The sequence below is a fragment of the Linepithema humile genome, chromosome 4 (assembly GCF_040581485.1).
Source record: "Linepithema humile isolate Giens D197 chromosome 4, Lhum_UNIL_v1.0, whole genome shotgun sequence".
Classification (NCBI taxonomy): Eukaryota; Metazoa; Arthropoda; class Insecta; order Hymenoptera; family Formicidae; genus Linepithema; species Linepithema humile.
Genome location: NC_090131.1, coordinates 17,860,615 through 17,887,760, shown reverse-complemented (window position 1 = coordinate 17,887,760; position 27,146 = coordinate 17,860,615). Strand labels below are relative to the sequence as shown.

Genomic DNA, 27,146 nt, shown 5'->3' with positions numbered 1-27,146 from the left:
ATAACACGCCCACGGGATCGCCGAAGTGTCTCGTCTCGGTAATTTATTCGCAGCTATTTTTAATTCGCGTCGTATTACACGACACGCGATTAGCTTAATAAGTATCATTTTGCAAATTAGACCGGCGATCGTCTCATAATTCACACCTGGAAGAGAGCCAATAAAAAAAAAAAAATAGAAAGAGAACAGAAGACCCGGAAAATATCGCCCCGCGACTCGAGTTACGCGAAGACGCTGACAGAGGGTTCCCTGTTGCGTGCCAGCGTGATTTTATTGGACAACAGTTCGCGGCTCTGCGTTAAATTCGCCGTTTGTAGGGGCGGATAGATAAATGGTGCCATGGTGCAGCATCTCCGCATTGCTGCCCTGCGTGTCGATCTGATTCACTCACGCCCACGCGATCTACGGCGGAAAGTCCGGTAGTTTCTCCCCGCCCCCTCTCCCGCGGAATCCTCCCGTGATATAGTAACCGTCAATCCTCGGACGTGCAACACATCCACGCGTCGCGATACTGATCCGCTAGCGACGAGTAATGGATACTCGGACGGCCGTGCTTGAATTCACGCGATCGCTTATCGAAAATCGCGTCGCCGATTATTAATCGGCGGCGGCTCGTTCCTCGCCGCGCGCCTTCGGGAACATCGCCCCGCGGTGAGTCTCGTCCCGTATGGAAATAATTAGGCAGGATGTGCAGAAATAAATCACGCCCCGCGGTTGACTCGAACACAGAGGAAGAATCGCTTTTATCTCTTCTTAACAATCGTTCGAAATGATTGTACGAAATATAGAAGATAATTCTGAATTTATCCGAACAGAAATTTCAATCGCACGGAAAAGGGATTCCGCGCAATCTTTTAGGCAGTCACCAAATTCGGTACTTGTTACGATCCGAGAGATGGAACGCGGATCATAGGCAGAGCGACCGATATTCACGCTACATTTCTCGCGATCGTTGCCAGATGCGCCGAGTGATTTTTGGCCAACATTCAACTCGAAACGCGTTTACACGCGAATTGGCTTCTAGACGAAAATTTAGAATCCGAGAATTGGATACGCGAGAACAGATCGCAGATACTTGGCTGTCACTCGTCATATCCATCACCGGCCAAACACAAGCCGACGCGAAAATCGTTGATCGCCCCCCTCGGTGCGATAAAAATCGCGCGAATCGAGCGACGGCGGCGGCGGCGGCGGTGGCGAGGGTAAGCGGGCGTCAAATATTTATTTCTACCAACCGCAGTAACGATAGTCAGTCGGACGCCAGACCAGATCTGTCTGTGTGATTACGCGGACGTGTAATGGTGGGGTACACCTCGTACGTACAAACTCCCTATCGATCGACAAGACGCCGGGCGAGAGTGCAACGGCGCCGCGCGCCGCCGGAAAAGCTACGGCGAGCGAGTACCTCTCTCTCTCTCTCTCTCTCTTTCTTTCTCATTTGTGCCGTTGTTGTTATCGAAAGTCGGAGCGAAGCCACTCGGAAAATTTCAACTGTCGTTACCGTGCTGCCATACCTAGTGTGCGCCCTGAAAAGCCGATCGCGCGAGTTTCCTCCCGCGATAGTGGACGAAACGTTGTCATTCCCCTTCTCCCCCTCTCTCGGCCTCTTTCCAGGGAGAAGTTTATTTAACGGTGAACAATTATCGATAAGCCCGCACGCGAGACCGCACGGCTGCAATGAAGATAACGGAAGAGAAGAATAAAAAGAGAGAAAGGTGGATACTGCGGGCAGGTCGCACGAGTTACGGACCCTTCGGGTATCTGGATATCGGGAATACACTTTTGTAGGTTGTTTGTGGATTGTCCTGTTCCGTGGGATATCAATGCGAAGAATTCGCGTGGAGCGCGATACGTCCGCGGGAGTTGTAAATTTTAATGTAGTCGCTGAATTCCTTTAAAGTTTCGGAATTCATTTCGCGTCGCAAAGGTTTTATCCTCTCGGCTAGTCTGAACGTCTTCGTAAACAGAATACGTAAGATTGGAGTTTTTTTTTTTTTTTTAAAGAAAACATTTAAACGTTTAAGTCAAAATTGTCGTAATGTACTTTTATCGTTAATTTTCATTATGAGCAGAATTCGCAGTGATATTTTAGTGTTCCACGTGTATTCTCGATAATTGCCAATTTTGCTCCCTAATTGGCGTAATAAAATACGCCAATAAACAATTAACATGTCTGCTGAATCTCTTTTATTTTAATTTAAAAAAATAATCACACCCGCGTAAAATATCGAATAATTCAATTCCCTTCAATTTCATGCGCATTCATTGCCGCGGCGACTCGTTTCGCGATTCGGTACATGCAAATCCAATCTCGCGGTAGGCATGTCTCGTAACACTTAATTTACATCCAAAACTGCATCGATCGATGGTAAATATATCTTCATATATCTCTGATACGGAATTCCACACCTATCAAATTTCGGGCGTGCTTTCCATTCCGTGCCGATCATACCGCGAACATCATACATTACAATATCGCCGTGTATGGTTAAATACGAACCGAAAATTACAGTTATCAAATTAACACGGTCGATGCGAAACCAAAAATTCGTATTTAACGCGAGAGATTTTCGTACGTGTGTAAAATTAGTGAATTTTACGATTTATTTTTGCAATACCAATGTAACTAATGAAATAGAAAAACGAGTACACTAACTTTCTATTTTAGCTGCAATGATTTTAAATTTTAAAAAAATTTGTGTAGATTACGCGTTACTGTAATCATTCTCTATCTTTTAAACACATTTTATCCTTAAAAATTACAGCAAGGAGATAAAGAATTCAAAATTCTCTCTTGCTATTTTCTTTATAAATTTAATTAGAATGTAATTTTAATAATGACTCCTTAATTTTGTCATATTTAATTAGGCGTATGAATCTGTATATAGCAAACTGAAATGGATTATATAAATATCTATCTGGATATCTAGAAAGCTGTTATGACGGAAGGGATATATCATACACCTTGATTGCCAATTAATTCAAGTCGATAATAAACGTCTCTGCTGAAGAGAAAGACTCTTGGGGAGAAAGAGAGAACAGCTCTTAGAACCGAGAGGATATTGAATATATTCATTGCAATCCAAGCAAGTAGGAAACGTGCAGACAATGGGAAAAGTAATTCACATGCATGATATCCATTTATTCTCATCAAAGTGGAATTCGCAGTCTCACGTGTACGCACGCGTATACACACACAATATGCACACGAGCGGATTTAAACACGTGCGTTCTTTATCCGTAATTATTAGATACCCGACGTTCCGGGAACATCTATTCGCCATAAACACCGCGCAATGTGCAATATTAAAACGCGTGCTTTCTATTTACGTGCCGTTAAATTATGCAGTTTTCGTTTAATATATAATAAATAATATTGTAGTAATCGCGAATAATTCTCTCGCATTTATAACTAAAAAATGTATAAAAGCCGAAGTAAATGCACGCGATATTAGCACATATTATTGAGGCGCGGTATAACACTTTCATTCGTATAATGATTAACGTTTAAACGCATCCGCAAATTCTAATGTTATTTTATTACCAATCTGATTTAATTAACTGACAAGTTTAATTTAATATAAATTACTGCGCGTATAATTACAATATAAATTATTACATTTCTAGTAATTAGATTGTTATGTCTCTTATATTAATTACGATGATGATTAACATGAAGCAATGTTTTATAAAAAAAGTGTCAATAAAATAAAATTACGACCTTTGTATAATATAACATAAAAAAAAAAGGAAAAGAAAACTAACGCAATCGAAACGGCGGCACGTGTTCGAAAAATCGCTGATATCGTGCGTGACCCCGAAAGCGGTATCTTCTTACGCAAGATCAATTACGCGTTATGCGGATAATGATGAAACAGCACGAGAAGAACTCGACGAAAGTCACGAACTCAAATATTGGGAGAGACGAATTGGAAAAGCACGGCGATCAAACACACGCCGATCTTGAATATTCATAATCCGATCCCACGACCCCGATGATTACTTCCGAAAGTCCTGCCATGAATCAGTAATTAATTTCTAGTTCCACAATCTGGCACCGCAATCTCGGCGATTACTTCCGGAAATCCTGTTAGGAATGACAATTGATTTCCACTTGTGCAATAACGTTGCAGCGTGTTCACATTGAGATTAAATCGCGCTAAATTCCGCTCTGTATCAAATTCGAAGTCAGGCGAGCTGAAAAGTAAATACGGAGCGCCGGCGTTAATCGCGCGACCGTAAAGTCAGGCTTCGGGAAGAAAGAAACCTGGCACTGCCTCAATTCGGATTCGATTTTGCATCTCGACACGATTCATTGCCTCGCATTCAATCTTAATTCACACCTCGCGGAAATTTCCGCTCGTAATGCTTACCCTCGCAACTTTTCCCAGAGCTTCCTCGATACGACGCGGATAGTTAAATATGCGTCAATGTCAATTAGATAACGACTTAATTCTGATATAATTATAAAACGGAAGTCACACGATAAGTATCGAAAAATATTCGTAGAAGTAAAATTGACGAAAGTTCGTGTCGAGATTATATCAAAGAATGCGTAACACATGTTTGTTCTTCTTATCTTTATGTAATATTCTGTGATAATCAATCGCACCGAAGGTGACATCTTATCAATGTTGATCAGCTGTTCTCGCGTGTAAAACAAATAGAGAAGAAAATGCGTCGTCTCGGAAGAGATTCGATTTGACCGTTTTCGAACTCGGCCAGCCGTTCAATGAAAAACAAACAATGTAATGCCGTCGCTTTGCCGAGCACAACGGAAACAATCACTGCCACGGAAATGTCACGTGCCACGCCGGACGGCCTCAGACTTCGTGCGTCCCCATAGGAGAAAGGCCGGCCACGATCATTTAGAAGGGACAAGCAAATCTAATTTTTATTCTCAACTCTCAGCTTTATGACTCGGCGCGAGCCGACCGGCAGGTCAGGCATCAAAGTAAACCACCGTGCGGCCTCGCAAGGTCACGACCCAGCAGGAAGGCCTCCAAAAGTTTGCCGACTTGCGTGCGAATGTTGCAGTTGGCGGTGATAATACGATCCCACTTGTATGTTCTTGCACATTCTTGCACGTTTATTGCCGAGGTGGAAAGAGAGCGACCGAGGACTTTAATCGGGTATCCGGATAATCATTATCCGCGATTTCGGTAAATAGATACTCACTTAAATAATATTCAGAATAATTCGATAATGAGGACACCCGATCCAGACTGTAATATTTAGTTCTATATAATAGAACTCTTTTTAGACAAGAATGATAAGAAAATTGCGAAATGAATGTAACGAATTTAAAAAGTAACAATTTATCAACTTACTTAGAATCAATTTAATATCTTTGACTCCATAAATTAAAACCAATTTGTATACATCTAAAATATCTTTATACGAAATATTTGAACGATTAAATCTGTAATATAAATCACAATGGCGATAAGAGAGAAATGCGATATATGTACCTCGAGCATCATACATTTTATCAATTAACGTTAAAAGGATAAATGAAATCAGATGTAGACCATTAATAATGGTCGAGAATTACTGACGCAAACGTACCAGAACTCCCGCATTGAAAATCGTTGCATTAAAGAATTTCTGTTATCTCCATACGCGAACACGATCTCCATTATCGTAAATAATGTGTGTTATTATTGCACATCTCGCGAATAAAAGTGTGGCACCGGTGCATGTTTGGCGTAAACGGACGTCGGCTTGCAACAATTTCACAGCGTTTATATCTCGCGGTAGCTGCGTTTCCCGCATCCCGCTCTCTCGATCTGTCGGTTAACCGTGAACTCGCAGAATTCGGCCGATTTCGCCGAAGCGCAATGGATCGCATTATTCGCGAGGGAAAAAAAGCAGTCTTTGACAGCTTTCTGCGCGATTTCACCGATATCGGATCCGTTCGGAAGCGAGGAAGAGGGTGGGAAGGGGGCTAAAGGTCGCGGCTGTGAACATGGAAAATGTTTCGTGGGCGAAGCGGGATATCGATCAGCCTTAATTGAAAGCTCAGTTTCGCGAACGTATATATACGAGATAGGTATTTACGGAGCGGAAACACAAAACAGGTGTTAAACAAGAATAATCCATACAGAGAGAGAGAGAGAGAGAGAGAGAGAGAGAGAGAGAGAGAAAGAGAGAGTCGAACGTATAATTTAAGCACCGAGATATTAGAAATGTACAGGAAATATAAAGGAAAATCGAGATAAAAAGATGAATACACGAAATAGATTTTGTTAGTCGCGTTTCCTGGAACGTCATTCTTTCTCAATACATGTCGCCGGTATGCCGGTTCGTTTCGAGCAATAAAATCTTCCGCATGCAAAGCGTATAAAGAATGTCAATAAAGGATCGCGTTACGAGAAATGATAAGTGGCTCCTCGAGATGCCGTCGAGAGGAACTCGAGATCTTGTTTTGCAAATATTATCGGAAATCATACGTATATCGAGAATGTGTCGGACGGAGCGATGATAGATGCTTCAAGTTTGCAAACTGTTTTGCTTACAAATACCGCGTCTTTGTTGTGAGAGAAATTTGAGAAATTGTATATCGCGTTACAATTTAATGAAAGCAGTAATTCGACCGTGAAACAGTAATTGCAATTAAAAGATTCGGTGTAGCGAGGATTTCTTTGTTTAAAAACCACTGTTTCAGAATCTGTTTTTCACCTTTTATTTTTCATTTTTAGTTAAAATTATCTTTATAATAATTTGAAGAGGTCTCAATTTTCTCAGTTGTAAGATTAATTTTCTTTAGTTCTGGAAATGCGTATCATTCGCAGTAAATTTTTAATTGGATTTTAACGGATGCGATTTGTAGCAATACTGCTGCTTGTTGCACCATCTGTATTTCCACGAATTCGATGCAGAACATTTCGCGGTTGACAAGAACGGAATACCGTGGCTTAATTCTCCGACCTAAATATCAGTGTCAGCAATAATTTATAAGCCCTTTAACAATATAAATCGTATATGTATAATTCATCTTTATAGATCATACATTAGTTTGATAAATTATTTTTAGAGAATGACAAAAATGCATTTAAAAATCTTAAAGATCACGATTATAGCTATCTTTCTCTTCGCATAACGTGGATAAAAATTTTCTTAATATTTAAAATATAACATCACGATAGTTCACAAAAATGAACAATATCGTCATTGGACGAAATGAGCATTGAAATTTATCATTTCTTCGCGTACATGTTTCTAGCTGTTTGTATCCGCGATATCAATCTGCCGAACGAACTACTATCGTCGTCCTTGTTCAATTGCCAAAAACCTTGAGATTTTCAGGATAAAGTGCCAACTTGAATATTCACCTTGATTCCGCTGCGCCCTTGCTGCTTGAGCAGCACGTTCTCCGGCTTCATGTCGCAGTGTATGATCTTGTTCTTGTAGAGCGCCTCCAGGCAGAGCAGCAACGAGTGCGAAAATTTGCGCACAAGCTGGAGGCTGAAGCCCTTGAAGTTGTTCTTCTTGATCAGCTCGTACAAATTAATGCTGAGCAGCTCGAAGGTGATGCACATGTGGCAGCGAAAGGTGAACGAGTCGAACATATGGATGATGTTCATGCTGTTCTCTTTGTCCTGCTCGCGCAGCTTACGCAGTATACGTATCTCCTCGTGCGCCTGACGGTGGAAGCGCTTCTCGTTACGCACCATTTTGAGCGCGACGTGCTCGTGGGTCTTGTGATCGTAGGCCTTGACCACCTGGCCGAACGAGCCCTTACCGATTACGCGCAGTACCTCGTAGCGATACGCCACGTGGTCGTGCGGCACGTGGATGTACGAGCCCTGTTCGTTGTCGTACTCGTTGTTGTTCGGCCGGCCGATGATGCCCGGCCTCTTCTTCGCGTTCGCGCCGATGAAATAGATTTGCTGGTAGTTGAAGATCTCGTGATGTTCGTACGGCGTCAGCTTGTTCATGTACATCTTCATCACCATGTCCGGCGTGATGTCGGTCAGCTTGGGCTGGGGCTTGATCGAGACGATGGTGTTGCTGTTGCTGCTGCTGCTTCCAACGCCACCGCCGCCACCACCGCCGCTGCCGCCGCCGCCACCACTGCTTCCGCCACCAACACCGCCACCGCCACCGCCGCCGCCGCCACCACCGCCACCGCCACCGCCACCGCCACCGCCACCGCCGTTGTCACCGCTTCCACCGACGCCAGCGCGTCCACCGCCACTGTTGGAATTGCCATCGGAACGACCGTTCCTCACCACCGGGCTGCTCGACTGACTGTTGGGCTGCGAGTGCGAATTATGGCTGGAGTTGTGACTCACGGGCCAGTGAGTCAGACCGAAGCTCTCACCTTTCCACGGCAATCTTTGCTGCGGGTAGCTCGGATAAAGCACCGTCGACTCGTCATTTCCGCCGCCTCCGCCGCCACCGCCACCGCCGGTCTTGAGACTGGTCAGCGCGGTACCCTTGATGATCGGCGGCAGGTGGTTGCTACTCTCGCTGCTCGAGATGTACGACTGCGTCGAGATCGCGCTCGCCGGCACGAACGGATTCGCTTTGGAGAGGGGCATCTCGATCCTGCTTGCCACCGCCGACAGGGCCAAGCTAGTCATTGGTGCCCATTTGTTCACGTTTATCCACCTTTATCCGTCCTCGCCGTCAGACTCGTCATCGAGATGCACGCGCGATCAATGTCTCACCGCGCTCTCGCGATCTCCAGCGATCCTCGCGCTTTCGCCGGACGTGTCGTAGTATAATCCAGACGCGACGAGAAGCATGCTGCTTCGCTAGGACGATGACGGCTTCGTGATGAGGATCCAGGATGTCTCCTCCGCTCGGTTGAATTGAATTAAATCGGCTACGCGGCAAGCCGCGTGACACGTCAGTCTCGGTTTTTGATGAATCGGCGTCGTAAATCGCTGACTCCCAGAAAACAACGACGTGTGATTGTGTCAGTTGGATGTAGATAACTCGCACGTGATGCTGCCGCGTTCAATTCCTCCAATTGTATTCTCACGGCGCTCACGCGCACGAGCACGGAGCGGACCGGACAAGTTGCACACGAAGCGAGTTGATCGCGGTGCGAACTTGGACCCTCGGTCGCGATCGGCTCAATGCACGATGTAACACGGCTCGACAGCGGAGAGGAAGCCGCGGGATGCGAGATGAGGAATTGTAGCGCCGCACTTTCGCCGTCACACGCGCTGTCACACACGTCGATTCTCCGGCGTGGAGTATCGCCGCCCGGCGCCGACGATCCGGACCTCTCCTCTGACGATCGCGACGTCGCTGCTCGCTCGCGCGGGCCTTCGAATAACGTCTTCTAATTTTACGATCTGTCGCGCGCGACGAGGGCGAACGCGTCATCGCCGCGCGAGGATGCGTCTGCCAATCTTTCTCTCCGGTCCGGTTGGTCTGCTGCGGAGGTTATTGGCATCGGGCCGCCGCGAGTTTGACGACTCCGCCGCCGTTGCCGCGCCGCCGCTGGTGTTTCATTCTTCCGCTTCGTGCACGAAAATATCCCCTAGGAAGTCTCAACTCCAATTTGGCGTTCTCGCCGGCTGGATCGGCCGATTCCCCGCTTCCCCGCTCGTCGATCGATTTTCGCGGCAATGAGGCCAGAACTCTGCGGCTCGCGTGAACTCCCGTCGACGAGCGCGTATCCGCGATACCGAATTTCGCCGGAGGTATCCTTCCTCTTCCTCGAGCACTGCCTCTTTACATAAACACAAACACTCCGCGATCACAGAAATCTCGCACTCCAAACGCACTTGTTCGCACTCGCGACGCGAAAACCGGTGTTAGTCTCGCGTTTCTTTTTCTTCGTTTTTTTTTTCTTTTTTTATCGCAACGGATATCCGAAGGGTCGCTCTTTGAAAATGAATTTTATCTTCTTCTATCTTCTGTCTCTCCGCAGAAACACTTTCCTCCGCCACGTTTCTCACATCCTAGCCGCACTCTCTCCGTCGGGAACGCGCACTTTTCGTCACCGGTTTTGAGAAATCACGCGGACCTTTGTCGGCGGCGACATAACACCATGCACTGCGGCGCCGTCGCCGTCGTTTCGCGGATTTAGCAGCAACGTCGCGGCGCGACGCAGCAGGGGGAATCCGCGTTGACAGTGTGCCGGATGACGTGAAAATCGAACCGGGTGTCGATGCGAGCGAGGAGGCCGCGCCTCGACGATTGCGCGGGACGTCGTCGGCCCGTCGGCATCAATCCGGTCGCTCGCACGCCGACTATCGAGACGATCGCACCACCACGATTCACCGCGAATCCGTCTCTCCTTTCTTTCTCTCTCGTTCTCTGTCTTTCGAAGCGCGGACAAAGGGAGCGCCGCCGGTCGAATTCGTCGCTTCTGGCGCACTGACTGGCCAGCCGATCGGCCGCTGCTTCCTCTCGCTCTCTCGTCTGCCAGGTCCCTTCCCCTCTCTCCCTTCTGCCACTATCCGTCTGTCGTCTCGCTCGATCCGTCGCCCCTCGTCGCGCTCTCACGCCGCCGACACGTTTATTCTTTTTCTACCCCCCTGAACCGATCGCGACGAGTCGGCTCGCGCGTAGGATTGTTGACGGCCGCCACGGGGTTGATATCCGGCACGATGCAAGAGAGAGAGAGAAAGAGAGAGAGAGAAGGAAACCGGGTGCACACGCGCGCACGCACAACGCACAGACACACTCGCGACCGCTGTTCCGAAACGCGCGACGAGGTCCCTCGTGTTAATGCCCCGACGGATCACGGGCAGGAGGGAGGGGAAAATCGGGGAGAGATCACACGGCACGGACGGATCTTTACGGTTACGCGCGGCAGCGCGACGCGGCCGCTACTTCCGGCGACTCCACCATGCTCGCCTGCCGTTTTCCGTGCGTACATTCGACGAGCGACGGTGTCGGGATACAACTGTCCGCACCGCACACGCGCCGCGGACCACCGAGCGACCGATACGCGTTGCCGCTGCCACGCACAGGTGTTCGCACACGCGCGGGAGGGGGGCGTCCCCCTTCTACCTCCTGTCGCCAGTTCTTTCGTTCTCGGTCTCTCCCTCGTCAGACTGTTGTTTCCTCGGCGGTGCCTACGGCCAGCGAGAAAACGGACCGTCTCGTTGCCGCGATTCCTCCTTTTCCCTTCTCCCTCGCCGAACGGCGACTCTGCATACACGCGTGGAGCCGGTGCGAAAAAAAAACGCCACTGTCTCGCGCGCACCCCGCGTACAGTGCACTCGCGCGGCACGTTATACGCCACCAAAACACCGTCCGTCCCGCGCAGCACGACGTCCGCACATACGTACTCGGCACCGCCACCGTCGTCGCCGTTCGCGACACACAGCAACAACACCGCGCGCGACGCCGCGGAACGTGTTGCTTTACATAGACGGCCGTGCGAGCGGTCGCGACCGGGCCTTCCTCGACAGGCCGCTCGAACGATATTCCAGCTGCCGTCGGCTGTGCCGAACGACAATTGTTTATATCAGAACGATGGAGTTTAATGGAATTCGGTGGGCAATTTGCCGAGACCGATCACGGGACCGTGCCGTTAACAGCGCGTCCTTGCGTGCGCACTTCATGCTTTATGACGAAGATCCGCCGTCGCGAGACAATGCAAGCAAAATTGCCCACTGTCGCCGAGGACAAAAAGCGTCGTACAGTCGCGAGAGGGCGGTATCTACCGACGCCAGGATGCCGTCCGTTCGTTCGGTAGTGTCCTCTACTGAAGCGGCTTCGGCAGATAAGTTTGACAGCGATTGACGACGTCGTACATTCTATCTCGTATTTCAATTCGTATCCAAATGCATTGTCCGGCAAGCATGTATTCATTAAAATTCGATTTAGTCACCTGCAGTGCAGTACAAAACATTGCGTTGTATTTTTTTGCATCCTGCGCGGTTAGGATGAGATGGATATAGTTGAGACGTGAAAGAAAGAAGGAGGAAACGAGAGGAGTGCAGGTGCGAGTGCATTTCCATGGTGGAAGTGTACTGGCCATATGATTCGTGGATGCATATGCGCAATCGAACAGATGATTGCATTAGCATTTCGCATTTCTACACGTGGCCTTCTTAAAATTTTCAGGAAGCTCGATAAATCAAATTCGTATCGCAAGAATAAGAATTTTTTCGTAGGAAATCAATTTTGAGGACATTATATTTGTTTGCGTGCTAGTTTTACCCAATTTTTCTTTTGCAGCAAAAAATTGATGAATCTTTGATTAATTTTTTTTTACAAGCGCTATTTTTTTCGATTCATACAAACTTTAACGTTATTTCTTAGAATTTTTGCATCGTGCCAATGCTTTTTACTGCTCAAAATATCTACGTACCTGAGCAGCATTGCAAATATTACGACTAACCCAACCTGACCGATCTCATACGGCGTCGTTGTGCATGCTAGCGTTATTTTGATATTCTGCAAGCGAGCTCACAGCTGATAGCGCGTCACGTACGTCGTAGTAGGTGATAGTACGTCGTAACGTTACAACGAAACATGAATCTAACGCCCAGAAGATCATATAAGGAGAGACGTACATTCGGTAAGTATAACAATGGAGTGTAACATGAGGAACAAAGGGCGCAAAGGTGTTATGAATAACCTCAGGATGCCAAAGGCTATCTGAAGGAATCTGTAAAAGCTATCTGTAAAAGCTCTTAACTTCACACCGCAAACTCTCGCTTCAATCCGGCACGTTTAACGGTCGGGTCAATCGGTCGAACAAACGAAGCAAAGCGTCGTTATTTTTATCGCATTTTTTTTATCTAATATTATCGTTGTGGCGAAATGAATCGTTACAGAATGCGCTCGAGTCTGTTTAAAATGAAATGGACGTTCGGTGAGTAATCTTGGAAATGCGCAGGAAATTTATGAGTGATAGCGAAGACAAAGCACGGGGGCAAAAGACAGTTCGATTTGCACATTGAAACGTCTTGTGTCACGCACGCATTATTCAGCACATTGAACGATCGGTTGTGTTAAACCAAGTGTTTCTCAGATTCATTATTTTTCTTTTAATTATCTGCCACATTTTCTTGTGGAATATTACAATTCAGTGTCAAAGTTAGAAAACAAATTGCAGAAAATGTTAAGGCAAAAACGTCGTTCCGGTGAGCAGTGTATTAAATAATTCATTATGTCAAAGAATATGTTCAATGCGTCATTTTTATTTCTGGTTTTCCATTTAATATGTATTATAGAAGGTTTTTATTATCTAATCCTGGTATTTTAAGAATTGCATCATGATTGAACATTTATAAAAAGATACTGCTAAATGTGTAAATAATATTTTTTTTTTGTTGATTTAGAGCAACGATCCCTCAGTGCAGGAGAAATTAGAAGACTACATCCCAATAAAATTCCTATTATTGTGGAACGCTACAAATTAGAAAATCAACTGCCACTTCTTGACAAAAGTAAATTTCTCGTGCCAGATTTCTTAACTGTGGCAGAATTTTGTAAAATAATCAGGTACATTCTACGTATATTTTTTTTAATTATAATAATTCTTGCAAAAAATGGGATAATTTTTTCAAGATCTTGTGAAATATGTGTAATGAATAAAATGACTAAATTAACATGATAAATTTTTTTTGCAAACAGACGTCGGCTGCAGTTGAACCCAACGCAAGCAATTTTTTTACTTGTGAATCAGAAAAGTATGGTGAGCGGTAGTTTGACTATGGCTGAATTGTATCAAAATGAAAAAGATCCAGACGGTTTCCTTTACGTTGTCTTCGCCAGTCAGGATGTATTTGGTGCTCATTAACCCGAACTTCACAATTTTAAACCAAGTAAGTGAATCAGCGATAATTTGCGGCAATTTTTGACTTGGGAAAATAAATATGACTGATGTGAAATTACAGGTTAATAAAAACGAAATACCTCCTCGGCACTTAACAATACTTTGATAGATGTTTATGTGGAATTTTGTGGGGATTTTAGATCTGCTAGCAACTCTATCTGCCTTTAATTAAATGTGCAGAATCTTTGTGATCAACTGATGGTACCTGCTGGAATAATTAACAGAACAATCATATTTGGAACCTATATATAAAATCATTACCGGTGCTTTCTACATTTGACATATGGATAAATTACATTTTATATAAGTTAGTATAGCGTCTGCTTAGTTCCCTACTAGTAACGACAGTTTCTATTATTAATTTTAATGGTGATAGGCTTTATAAAACGGTATATACATATATATAATAAGGTATAAGCATTACAAGTGTCATACGTGAATTTTATTTTATCTTTTTTTTATTGTGTAAGATGAGATTGTGTGGGAGATTCTGTTCTTCCTTTTTCTCAAGTTCATATCCTATTCTTATAAAAGGTTCGTGGTTGTAATAAGTTTCAAATATGGTTTTTGTTCAACTTGATTGTTCTCTTGTAATTTATGTAGTGGGCCAGTGTCTCTCTTAGTTTGTTTTTACCAATTTATATAAAGCCGACATAATTTTATTGCTCTTGTGTATAGTGCTTATTGCAAACATCTAAGTATGGAAACTAAATCAAAATGACCATAATAATATGTTTATTAGTTTTACAGAATTTTCACTTTGTTGGATTGTGTTTGTATCCAATTGACGTGATACTTCTTTTATACGCTATCGACTATATAATTGCCAGAGACTACGTTATGAAAATATCTCTCTCTAATATTCGTATTAAGTATTATTTGTACCACACAATGTGTTAGGACATTGATGAAAGTGTTCATGTACATAATAATATGCAATGTGTAATGTATGGTGATATGCGTTAAATTCTCGACAAATTACATTAAGTTTTACACAATATATAAAATTGATCTCTGTCAAGTTCACAATACACAACAAAGATAGTTAAGTACTATTATAACTAGAGAATGTTTTAAGGTAATCTGACTAAAAGTATCTTCTTCTAGAAAACTTGTGCAATAAGCTACCAAAAGCGCAAAAATTTATTGTTAAGAAACGAGCAAGAAAATCAGAACGACTGTGTAACAATTTCTGAAACTTTTTAAGCTATTGGATAAAAATAATCACACACATTTGTACACTGATATATGATATCTTTGAACTTTAACTTCACTTTGTAGTTAACGCTCTAATCCGTACACAACTTGCTCCATACATTTATTTAATATAATAGCTAATTCTATGTAAATATTTACTAATATACTTTAACTCTTGTATTGTATAATCGGATGTAATTTTAAGCATCAGAATATATATATATATATATATATATATATATATATATATATATATATATATATATAATATAATATATATAATAGCCAAATTTCGTAGTGTGCTCCATTGTTACAATATGTTATTGCAGCTTTTATGCAGCTTGATTGTATTTTATAGATGATTGGCATATGTATGTATTGTATGAACTAACACAATACACAGTCATCGTACGGTAGAAGACAGGATCTCTAGTAGAATTCAAAATATACCCTGATAAGATCGTTTTATTGGCACTTTCTTACGCTGTTTACGCTTAAAATGAAATAGGTATAAATCCGAGCTTTGTGCGGAGAGAGAAAAGAGACAAAGGAACGAAGTGTGGAGAAAGTGCGGTTAAAACGAATAGATTTACAATTGATAAGGACAGTAGTGATACTAGCAGTAGTCACATTATGTTTAGCGATAACGCTTTCGTAATGAATATGCGGAAAGCTATATGTACCCCCACATTGCACAACATATTTGCAATAAATTAATTTTTTTCATATTTGATGTTTTCACAATTCTTTGTTTTTAAGGAAATCCATCTTTTTTAAAGAGAGGGCGAAACGACTGCGAGATTTTTTGTTAATTTCAGCAAATCTCTAGAGATACATGTATATACAGATCTGTCTATAAAATTAAATGCCATTACTCTATTCTTTCATAAATGTTATTGTTTTTGAAGATTCTTATATCTTATTAATTGTGAAATATTATGAAATATTATGAAATTGATTAATTATATGTTTTTCTTTCAGATTTAATTTTGAAAGCTATTTTTTAGGAAAGTTTTGTCAACATCTTGAAATTTTTAAGCTGTTTTTTTTTCAAGATTTATACTATTACATTTGTAGTACGAAATTTAATACTATTATATATTTCTAACAGTTTTCAATGATTTGTTAAATTAAATTGTTAAATAAATCGACACAATATTTATTTTTCAGGTTAAATTTGCCGCCTTGAATAACATTTATCGACTAAGCGTTTTCTGTCAGTAGTTCGCGTTCGTCCAGCTGCAGCGCTGCATGCTGCGACCAGAAACTCGTCCATCTACACACATTCGAAGATAGCGGGGGACTCGAGATGTCTGGTACGTGTAGGAAGGTGAGAGCGGTGGGAAGCGGGGTCGAGTGGGGGGAAAGGGGTAGGAGACGGCGAAAAGGTAAAGGTTAGAAGAGGTTATGAACTCTAACCCGTGGATGGACGAAGAAGTCTGGTAGTCAGTTCGCCACGAATAGTCTCAATGACGCATGGTGCGATCAGTCATCGTCGCTGCTGGCCGTAAAGGTGAGTCTTTCTGCGGATTGCGTTGCTCCTCGCGCGAGGTTCGCCCTCGCAGGAGTGGACGCGCCTGAAAAATCTCGTGAGCCACGGTTCGCTCGCGCCCACGTTTCTCCGCGAGTATTCGTTTTGTGTGCACGCCCCATCGCGCGATCGACGAAGACCGTACTGTGGCAGGAAACATTTCGTAATTCGTAATCGTCGTCAGCGCGAGAACGAGTGTTTTTCTTTTTCCTTTGGGAGTCTGCGAGGTCGAGTCGCGCGGTGACCGTTTGGCGACCGACGGATTCCCAGGTTGGCGATGTGAAGCGGCTAGAAAAATCCAGCGCGGCGGCAATCGGGAGCATTTAGTGTCGGATGCTCAATGGTGTCATCGCGAAATCGCAGGTTTCCTGCCGCTCGCGCGAGCAGTGTTCCGCTTTTTTTGTTCGGCGCCAAGTTATTTTGGACGAGCGCTCGGCTGCGTGCGACGATGTTGCATCGTTAGGGTCAATAGGTATGACACAAGCAAGCTTCGAGTTCGAATTTAAGATGCGTTTAAGTTTTTGCGAATCGCTCAAGGCTCCTCTTTGTGACGTAACGCTCTTGGGCAGAACGTTGTGTAGAACGTTCCGCCTTCACGGCGGATAAACTTTTTACCGATGTAATTATTTTTTAAATTATATCTTTTCAGCTGACATTTCGAAATTTAATTCAAAGATTCTCTCAGATTTAAAGAATTTTTTATTTATAATATCTTACACGATCATTAACATTTTTATTCAATTTATCGCACATATTTGAATGTCGGAGGAACGTAAATATTTGTATTTAAATACATATTCTCAAAAAAAGTCAAACAACCGTTTTGCAAGATGAAAACACTGACAATAAATTCAGTAACGGAATTATTCGGACAAAGCTGCGCGTCGTTTTCGGAGTCACGCACGTGTCTCTGCGTGCACAACTTATTTCTGGATGCACTGTGGGATGCGTTTGTATACCTGTTCTTTCTATTCATCCGCTTTTCGGAAAGATCACATTCCACTGACGGAATTGAGGGAAATGGTAAGCCCGATGCACCGTCGGGCGGGGCGAAGATAAATCTGTGTCGATGCGCGCACGAGATCGTGGCGGGCGGGCGGAGAGGCGGATAACCTTCGGACCCACGGACGACCTTTACCTGCCACGGGATCGTACCGTTGTGTAGACGTAATTATTCGCTGATGACTATTCCCCGCGTCGTTGTGTGGCGCAGCCTTCCGAGAAGCCTCTAGGTTACTCGAGAATGACCATCCGAAAGGTTAGATAGTTCTTCAGCTCGGCAAAAATCCGTGCATTTATGACGCATTTGAGAGAACAATGGATTGAAGAGCGCGATCCCTTCACGGATAAAAGCACAACGAATAATAACTACGAAGGATTGTTAAAGCCGGCCTTTAAACGTTCTATTTTTAAAGCAATTATCATAGCCTTCTTTTTTGCTGGAGATATCAGAAGAATACTTGAAGTGCTTGAGATGGTATTTTTTCATTTGCTTGTTCAAATCATTGCGGAAGGAGATCAAATCGCTTCTGAGCCGGAATTAATCAACGCTTTCGTTTCGACACTGGGCGGATGACCTTAAAATTCCCGCGTAGATATTGCGCTGGACCTCAGACTTGTAGCTGATTGAAGACACGCGTTCGTGGGATATCTATAATCTGCCAATTGATAAACAAGCGCGCGGCAAAGCTTGACAATTTATCGCTAGTCGGTCGTCATACGTGCACAAAGAACAATGCTGCGAAAGATACGTAAGCGCGTGCGGACGTCGGAGAGATCCTTAGAGCGAACTCATCGCGTATACAAGGTAACCGATTTGCTTACGTATGCAAAGAAGAAAAATGCAAAACAGCGCGAGCTCGTGCGTGCAAGGTAATTGGAAAAAAAAGAAAAAAAATATTTGCCCGGAAGCTCGACGTTCAAAAATCGAAATTGCGTTATCGTCGTTCGACTTATTTTAATTATTTTGAAACTTCACATTCCGTCGGCTGCACCAAATGTGCATTCGTTCGAGCGTATCCGACGTATCCGAAATATACGATGTCGCAGAAAGATATCCCCTTCACGACTCGCCATTAATCCGTGGCCGTGTGCGTTCGACCTATTCTCAGCCACGGCGACCTCGACGACGTCGGCCGATAAGTCATCGCGGGCGCACATTACATGACATAACCCGTAACATTCACCAGAGAGAGAGAAGCCGCGCTGAGCGCGCTCGTTCGCATGGAAAAGCCGCCGACGGCGGCGGCAGCTCGGGAGCGCGCGATGCTATAACTTTGCTGTAACTGCGGTGTCGCGTTTTTTTTTTTATTTTTGCTAAAAATACAGCGTATTTTTTCTTCACATTTCGACATCTTGTTCTATTATTTTTCCGCTCCCGTTTCCTGTTGTTGCATTTTCCATTATATTTTTTTCGCGCTCTTGGCATTTCTCGAATATTTTCCTCCCACATTTGCGCTTTTTACGGATTATCTCTTTTATCCTTTGTTTTTTCTTTTTCACGATGACATCTCGAGTTTTGTACGCAACTTTTTAGATAGTCCATTGGACGTTTGTCCTTTGACCTTTTCCAATTACTGCTGTGAGGTCACGTTTGACGTCAGACGGCTGACGATATACCCCACCTCGGTGGTGATGCGACCTATCAAAAACGAAAATACGACCTCGTTATACAACCCCTGGCAAATTATATATAACGCGAAACGTCCACCTATAATTTCAGTCCCATCAAATTGCGCGTGATAATAAACATAATCTGTTTTATTACAGAAGAGAATCGTCTCGCGTATTCGGGAAGGATCGTGCGATTAAATCGCAGGCGTGACATAACTTAACCAGGCGCGTTCGCAACTTCGCGTCCACGCTCTCTCGCTCAGGTATAGAGAGAGGAAAGCGGGCAAGCGGGACGCGAGAGTGCACCTGGCCGGTGCGTCCCGGCCCGGTATACAAGAGAGTGACCTGCCAACCTGCGCGCTATAGAAAACAGCCTACCTGCTCGCTCGTTCGCTCGACCGACCGACCGACCGACCGACGAACCGACGGAGCGACCGAGCGACCGGCTGCGTTCACCTGCGCGCAAGGTTGCTGCGGGAGAAGCACGGCGGCGGCGGTGGCGGTTCTTCGTGAACCACGACCGAGAACGCGGCGACGCTCCGGCGTGGACGCGTCGCGATCGCGTGTTGCAAGCGAACCGAGCATCCGTCCATTCCGTCCAGCCAGTCCTCGGCAGTCCAGCCGTGATACGTGACCCGTGTACGCGTGCACGTAAGCGGACGGGTGATATACGCCGGAGGCCGACCCGACACACAACAGGTAGCGTACCGTGCATTCCGTCCTCGAACTTTGCGCGCAAGCGCGCGGTCCCTCTCGGAGTTTTGCTTGCTGGACTCTCGGCCGATTCTCCGGACGGAATCGAAAGTGACTCCTCGATATGGATACCACGAGAGTTCGATTTTGACGAAGGAGCAGCGGGTGTCGTTGGTACCAGAGGTGCGTTTTTGCAATGCTTCGAACGTGCCGGTGTTGACTGCTCGAGCGGTTTTCGGGTTACCGCGAGTTTTACCGCTAAATCCGGGCAATTGACGTTTTCCACGTTCCCGACGGCAAGCGCCGTCCGATTCTCAATCCACAACATTGTATGTGAATTTTATACCGGGCGCTTGGCATGCAGCGCTAAATACGAATAATGGAGCTTCTTTCAAGTGCGAGCACGGTTTTTTTTTCGAGAGAGAGAGAGAGGCATGGTACACTTTCAACTCGCATTGACCTTTCGCGCGTTCGGCATGCACGGCCGCTGTCCATATTTTTACGAGCAGCATATCAGGCTCGCTTTTTTTTTCATCGTTCGGTCTTCCGCATCGAGCTGCACGGTATCAACGCGGCTTATCAACGTTTACTCGCGCGCGACGTGTAATAAGCTTGCTTTTATCATCACGACGAATCGATGCTTCGAAAAGCGAAGATTGTCAGAAAGTATTTGCGAAGAAGTCACTTCTGTCATTTGAACGGAAATGCGGTTTATCGTAAATAAATAAAGCAGTCAAAACAGTTTCGAAATAGTTCATTTTTTATTAAAATTTGTAAAAAAATTATCAAGTATTTTCTATTTGAAAGAAAATTCTTTTTCCCAAAATATACGATGTATATAATATTTTAATAATAATATTTGTAACATGTATATGTAGACGCGCGTGTTTGATTAAGATTACAACCGAGAACCACGATTCTTGTCGCCTTCTTTATCATTATTTGCCTAAGAATCACACTTTACAACACTAAGATGATTGTATTAAATATTATGTGGATTAAGCGGTTTGCCGTTCGCATAAAGAAAGAACGTGCGTTGTATTCCGATACTTTTATCGCGCGTGTGCGTGTGTGTGTGTGTGTGCGTGCGTGTGTTCAAAGTTCATGAAGTCGTAGAGTCGTGATTTCGTACGTACGAATCGTCGTGAATCAGATCACGGACGTAATGGAAATATGGACCACTTTATGACAGAGAAGGCAGTCGGTAGCGCGGTGCAGCGTAGCGCGACGTAGCCGGGCATCGGCATGCACCTACCTATCTAACCGCGTAGCAACCTACGAACCAAAGGAACTCGGGACCATCTCTTTCACCTCTCAAAACGCGTTGTAGGGGGATGGGAAGAGGGGGCGGACGGCGGGACGAAGAGTTTCTCCCCGGCAGGTGGGGACGGGCCGGCAAATGCTCCAGTTTACATTTTTATCCCGCGCCCCTTTAGTTCTTCGAACACTTTGTATCGCGCAATCATCTCTTTCTCTCTCTTTCTCCCTCTCTCTCTTTCTCTTTTTCTTGGGATGGGACCATGAGATTCTCGACAGCGTGGAATCAACATTGATTGTCGGAACCGTACACTTCACCGTTCAACAATGTGTCGCGATGACTTCAGATCATTGCGTACAGTTTATTTAATATTTCTTCAAGTTTATTTTTTCAAGTTTAGGTTTTTAATAGTGAAGATTGTAGCATATTTTATGAAAAATAAGAAACATTATTCGGTGCGCTTTATCAAGTGAATGTATCTTGAATAAATTTATATACTTAATATTAAATATTCTTGTAGCATAATTTATTTTTTGTATTTACATATTTTTTTCTTTTCTTTGATACTTTATATGTCGAGGTTCACTCTTAATTTACTGTTAAACCTTTGATATTTCTTGATATTCATATGTTATTTTACTTCTTAATCATTGAATATTGAATTTATATTGAATTTTATTTCGAAATAGCATTTCAGTGGAAATAATTAAAGAAATCCGCATAATATTTCTTATCGGCAAGATCGTTGATTTCTTTCACGGTATTGACTTTCGAGTCTTTGATTCAATGCATCGCAATGCATTATGATGCTACCGTGCATTATGCGTTACAAGAATGTTCGAATTGCAGGCGCTCGAACCGACAATTTAAGGATCGCTATATCCGGCTGAAAATTATTAATGCTTGTTTAACACGCATCAAAAGGAGAGCCCGGTCGTTTACGCTCTCGGTTCGTAATAGCGCTCTCTCGGCGTTTTAACGGAACGGTAACGCGCGTATTACGAGATCGGCACGGAAGCATCTTACACCTGAGATATATGTGTGTCTAACGGAGGCGTCGATCCGTTTTGCAGAGAAAGATGGATAGGGACCACAGAGAGCAACGCGATCGCGATAATCTGAATGAAAAAGAGTCCGACTGTAAAATCGGAATGGACTTTCGCAGCCACTCCCATCATCACGATCATGCACTAGATATCGATACAGAGGTTTGTTGTTTGTCCATTGATTCATTAATTTTATCTCTGGCCATTTGTAAGAAGCTAATTATTTGAAATTAAAATTATCGATTATCGATTATTGTTGCGGAAAAATTCTTCAAAATCAAAACAGTGTGCATGCGTAATATTGACTTTGAAATTATTATTTGATTACAGAGAGAAATGGAAACCGATTCGGCGGAGCATGCCGAAAACTTACACGACGACAAGTCCGAGAAACTAGCGAGGAATTTTCATAATTTAGGACGTCACCCAGCTATGGTAATTTAGAAGATCTTTACTGTTCTGAGAATAATTGTTGCAATAGAAATCATGGTTCATTTATTTGAGTATCGATTTATTTTTTGCAGAGAGACGTGGATAGGGATCAAAATAATCACATCGACAACATGCACGACGACAAGATGGATCACAAGATAGGAAGAGATTTCCGCAATCTGAGCCATCATCCGGGAATGGTACATCTGCACTCTGGCATCGAGCATTTAAGCAACGTTGACGTCGAAGTAAATACTGTACATTATATTAAGAATATTTAATTGTCATCTACACATATTTGAATGACACGATGCGTTCGCGTAGGTGAAATTAGCGAGAGACGTTCGTGGCTCATTAGGCTTAGGGCTGTCCCTAGAACTTTGCGTAGTTTGCGGAGATAGAGCTAGCGGTAGACACTACGGAGCGATTAGCTGCGAGGGTTGTAAGGGCTTCTTTAAGCGCAGCATTCGCAAACAGCTCGGCTATCAGTGCAGAGGAAGCAAGAGCTGCGAAGTTACCAAACATCATCGAAATCGTTGTCAATATTGTAGACTTCAGAAGTGCTTGGCGATGGGCATGAGAAGCGACTGTAAGTGTAATCGATACATCGCCATGCTGCTATCAAGTATCTATGTATTATTAAATAAATATGCGCATAAATATTTTTGCGATATTACAGCGGTTCAGCATGAAAGAAAACCGGTGCTGGGCGACTCGGCGGCAGCGAAAGTAGGCAACCGTAATCCCAGGGTGAAGCCAGAACCGCAGCAATCTGCGTCCGAGGCAGCTCCGGCTTGGGATCAATCCGAGAGTCCCAACATGGAAGACCAAAGCAGTGACAGCGATCTCAGTGATGCTTTCACTTTAGCTCGTGAACGTTTATTCATCTCTCATGCGTTCGAGAGTATGGCCAAACTCATGGATGACGTAAGTCGCGATCAATATCTTCGTATCGTATATCACAATATGCAAGTGAATCTTTAATGTACCGCGACGTCCATCCGCAGACTATGAACGGTTCGGCCGAACCAGAAGAAGAGTGGACTGGTCAATTAATTTCTGAACGAAACACGCTGTTCAAATTAACGGCGCCTGACCCAGCGCCCGCGTATCTATCCATTCATTACATATGCGAGAGTGCGGCTAGATTATTATTTTTGTCTATACATTGGGCGAGGGGAATTCCAGCATTTCAGGCTTTGCCGTAAGTAGCGCGCTTCACGTCTATTAAAACTCGTGCAAGTATTATATTTATCGCCGTCACATATAACGAAGCCGTAACAAATGTTTTGTACTTTAGGTCAGACGTTCAAACTCGTTTGGTACGAAGTTCTTGGGGACAGTTGTTTACTTTAGGTCTGGCGCAATGTGCATATACGTTGTCTCTTCCTGATATTTGGACGTCGATAATCAATCATTTGCGAGCCAGTATCCTGCAAGACAAGATCACAGCTGGCAAGATGAAATGCGTCACGGAACACATATGTAGATTGCAGGATTGTGTGAATTCACTGCACAAGCTGCAAGTGGATTCGGTTGAATACGCGTATCTGAAGGCTTTAACACTTTTTAGCACTGGTAGGTGGATTTAAATGGCAAACAGTGAAGTATTCGCATCTGTTTGCAGAAGTAGCGGAGTGAAGAATATTTTATTATTTTTTTCTAGATAATATCCTGATAACAGGCACCTGGCGTAAAAAGATTGAAGTTTTGCAAGAAGCGGCGTGGTCAGAGTTGCAGCGACATGTAGACAAGGACAGATTTCCTCGTCTTCTTATGAAACTAACGCCTCTCCGCTCGATTAATCCTAAGATTTTAGAGGACCTCTTCTTCGCGGGTCTCATCGGTCCAGTAAGTGTGGCCAGCGTCGTGCCTTATATCCTTACCATGCAAGATTATAAAACCGAACCGGAGAGTCATGCGGGGTGACGAATACTATCAGTGCATTGTAAGTCGTGACCTAAAAGAGTGATGTATACCCAGATATCGCAGAAAAACATCCTGGGATCATCCTAAGCACATCTCGATATTTTGAAAAATATCTCAGGACATTCTGAGGATATCTAGGATGTCCCCTAAACGCTTTGTGCTAATCTAGCTACATAAATGTTGGATGCCTTGACCGTTTTCACACAACGAAAGTGTAAAAGACAGATGAGAAGTCAAAATCGCTTTATTTTTCATCGATTCTTTTTGCATAAATGTATATTGATTATAGACATATATATTGAATTATAAATTCACTCGTATTATTATTTACAACGCGGTATCTGATTGTTCATGATAATAACTTGGTATCCAACAATTCCTTATTTATTATTTAGCAAATGAATATTATGCAAAACTTTCCCAAAAGGATATGATGTAGCTGGTCACTTTCGTTGAGTTGTGATTCTAAAAAGAGATACGAAACAATTACAACCTCAAGTGAAAGCTTAAACAACATTGCTCATTGAGATGGGCAGCCTGTGAAGTGATAATCAGGGAATATTGACATTATAATATTTATACATGCATACAATTACATAAATAAAAATACAACAAAGCTTTCTGTTGCATTTTTAAGTATCCATGTGATAAAAATGCAATATTTTGAAAATGAGCTTCTTTAAGTGATCTCTAATGTTTAGAACTCTTAGTATTTTGAAGGCAGAATAATATTTATACTATACTAAAATGTGATATAATTTCACAGGAAAGTATCGGCACATAACTTGCACAAAGTGTGAAAGGCAATATGATATGTTCATAATGCATTATTATTAGCAGTCAAATAGTCTGTTATAAAAAATGCTTAGTCTATCCTTGAGCGTGAGAAACAATTTCTTTGAAACAGCGAGTGATTAGGCACATGACATAGAAAATTGAAGAAATTCCTATGATATGAAGAAATTATGGATGTATTTTTGCTTCCTATATATGAATCAAAGTTTTCATGCATTACTTGTTTGAAGTGGACAATAAAATTATATTTTTTGTAAGAGAGAAGCGTGGATACTTAATGTAGTTTAGTCAGATATGACAATTGTATATGAGGTACTTAATTCAATGTAAATTTAACATTGTTAACTGTAATTATATATCTTAATAATTGTAATAATGATAATTATATGTAGGTAGGTAAAACTGTACGTTTCGTATTTAATGGTTTTGGAAATATAAGATAAATGTTAGAATTTTTAAGTTACATTATCTTTAATATCTTCAATTAACAAATCATTGTTATGATTATATGATGAACATTGATGAACGTTATTTTGTTCTTATCGTTTCCAGAAGATCAATATTCTATTAATTTTTTCACAATTAAAATTAATCAATTTTTTTTCAGAAACTCATTAAGTTATACTTATTGAAGATTTTGAATATTTAAAAAACAGATAATTTGTTAAATCAAAATTTTTAACTCAAAATGCAGGCTGATATAAGAATTAGACAATATTAAAATGACAATTATCGTCAGAAATTAGAATTACTTAAAAGGATTTACGATACGAAATATTGTTATTGTGTAATTATTAAAATAATATTTAATAAATATTCAGGTACATTTAATTTTTAACACATTTGTCGCAAATTAATGTCTTTATTGATAACACAGAAATGTAACTTTAGTTGATTAATGCAATTTAAATATTCACACGTTAAACAAGCTCCGAGATTTAAGCGCATTTTGCGTTTCATTGGCAGTGTTTTGTCTTAATGTATAATTCAAATATAAGCAAAGGAGTATCGCAACGGCATTTAAATTTCGGACTATACTCGTAATGGACAATATATCGCAATATAATATTTCGCGGATGTATATTATATTACAAAAGAAATTGTATATACATATAAGAATGTGCCTATATGTATAAGAAAGATATTTATATGGATGTGTTAAGAATTTTGTAATTATTGTTATATAAGCTGCAAAATATAGTTAAAAGATCGGAGATACCTGAAAATTTGTTGCAACTCAATTTTGCTACATGGAAAACGATATATGTACATACTTATATATATACACACACACGCGTATATTTAAATTTGTCGTGGAATAACACATTTACGATAAAAAATAAATATTAGTAGATCATAGATATACAGTTTTTATATTTACTCCTTGATCTCAATTTTATTTAAAATTTACTGCAATATTTTGTTTATCGTTAAAGAAAAATTCTTCCTTGTTGCCATTTAAAAAATTAATGATGAAATTTCAAGTTATTTCAAAAATATACGTTATACAAATATACATGTTGCAAAAATATTCATAATACAAATTATTTTCTCATGTTTATCAATTTTATTGATTGTTTTTCTTTTAAATAGCGTAGAAAATTTAATTATATATTTTTATCATTTAAATTAGAGTAGAAATTTTAATCGATATTGCCAAACAATATTACACACAAGGTCAACACCTTTGTAATAGCCCATATACAGAAGTATTAAACTTTCTAGAGAAAGCGTTTCCGCGAACAAACGCGTGCGCATCATGATCGTGTGTATGACGTCATTGCACTGGATCTATCAGTGTCGTATTCAATCTTATTGTAGCCACAAGCTGTGACATAAATAAGGTTTCTATTTTTAATTATCAACTTTATTCACAAAATTTATAAATTG

At 42.5% G+C, this 27,146-nt stretch overlaps 3 protein-coding genes across 12 annotated transcripts in view; 2 read left to right on the top strand and 1 right to left on the bottom strand.

The window, feature by feature from the left end:
- LOC105670879 (dual specificity tyrosine-phosphorylation-regulated kinase 2) overlaps positions 1-11,624 on the bottom strand; it is a 47,071-nt gene extending 35,447 nt beyond the window's left edge. Inside the window, exon 1 of the mRNA XM_012364611.2 lies at positions 7,335-11,624. Coding sequence (XP_012220034.2) covers positions 7,335-8,588 — 1,254 coding nt within the window. The 5' untranslated portion in view covers positions 8,589-11,624. The remainder of the gene's footprint in view (positions 1-7,334) is intronic.
- LOC105670880 (microtubule-associated proteins 1A/1B light chain 3A-like) overlaps positions 1-15,687 on the top strand; it is a 63,197-nt gene extending 47,510 nt beyond the window's left edge. Inside the window, exons 1-4 of one of the 2 annotated variants that reach the window (XM_012364614.2) lie at positions 11,663-12,499; positions 13,266-13,428; positions 13,561-13,751; positions 13,824-15,687. In XM_012364614.2, the coding sequence (XP_012220037.1) occupies positions 12,454-12,499; positions 13,266-13,428; positions 13,561-13,726 (375 nt within the window). In that variant the 5' untranslated portion in view covers positions 11,663-12,453 and the 3' untranslated portion in view covers positions 13,727-13,751; positions 13,824-15,687. Of the gene's footprint in view, positions 1-11,662; positions 12,500-13,265; positions 13,429-13,560; positions 13,752-13,823 lie in introns of those variants that run through there. The other variant, XM_012364612.2, reaches the window with a different exon arrangement.
- Positions 15,688-16,302: 615 nt separating this feature from the next.
- LOC136999488 (nuclear receptor subfamily 2 group C member 2-like) lies at positions 16,303-26,615 on the top strand. Of its 9 annotated transcripts, XM_067353809.1 has the most exons (10): positions 16,303-16,472; positions 19,260-19,802; positions 22,128-22,262; positions 22,431-22,535; positions 22,625-22,780; positions 22,857-23,121; positions 23,212-23,459; positions 23,540-23,736; positions 23,833-24,110; positions 24,199-26,615. In XM_067353809.1, the coding sequence occupies exons 3-10, from the start codon at positions 22,134-22,136 to the stop codon at positions 24,459-24,461; spliced, it is 1,641 nt and encodes a 546-aa protein (XP_067209910.1). In that variant the 5' UTR covers positions 16,303-16,472; positions 19,260-19,802; positions 22,128-22,133; the 3' UTR covers positions 24,462-26,615. The 9 variants fall into 9 exon arrangements, with proteins under 9 accessions (XP_067209910.1, XP_067209909.1, XP_067209917.1 ...); XM_067353808.1 differs by lacking the exon at positions 19,260-19,802 and having other exon boundaries at positions 16,304-16,472; XM_067353816.1 differs by lacking the exon at positions 22,128-22,262 and having other exon boundaries at positions 16,304-16,472.
- Positions 26,616-27,146: the final 531 nt, after the last annotated feature.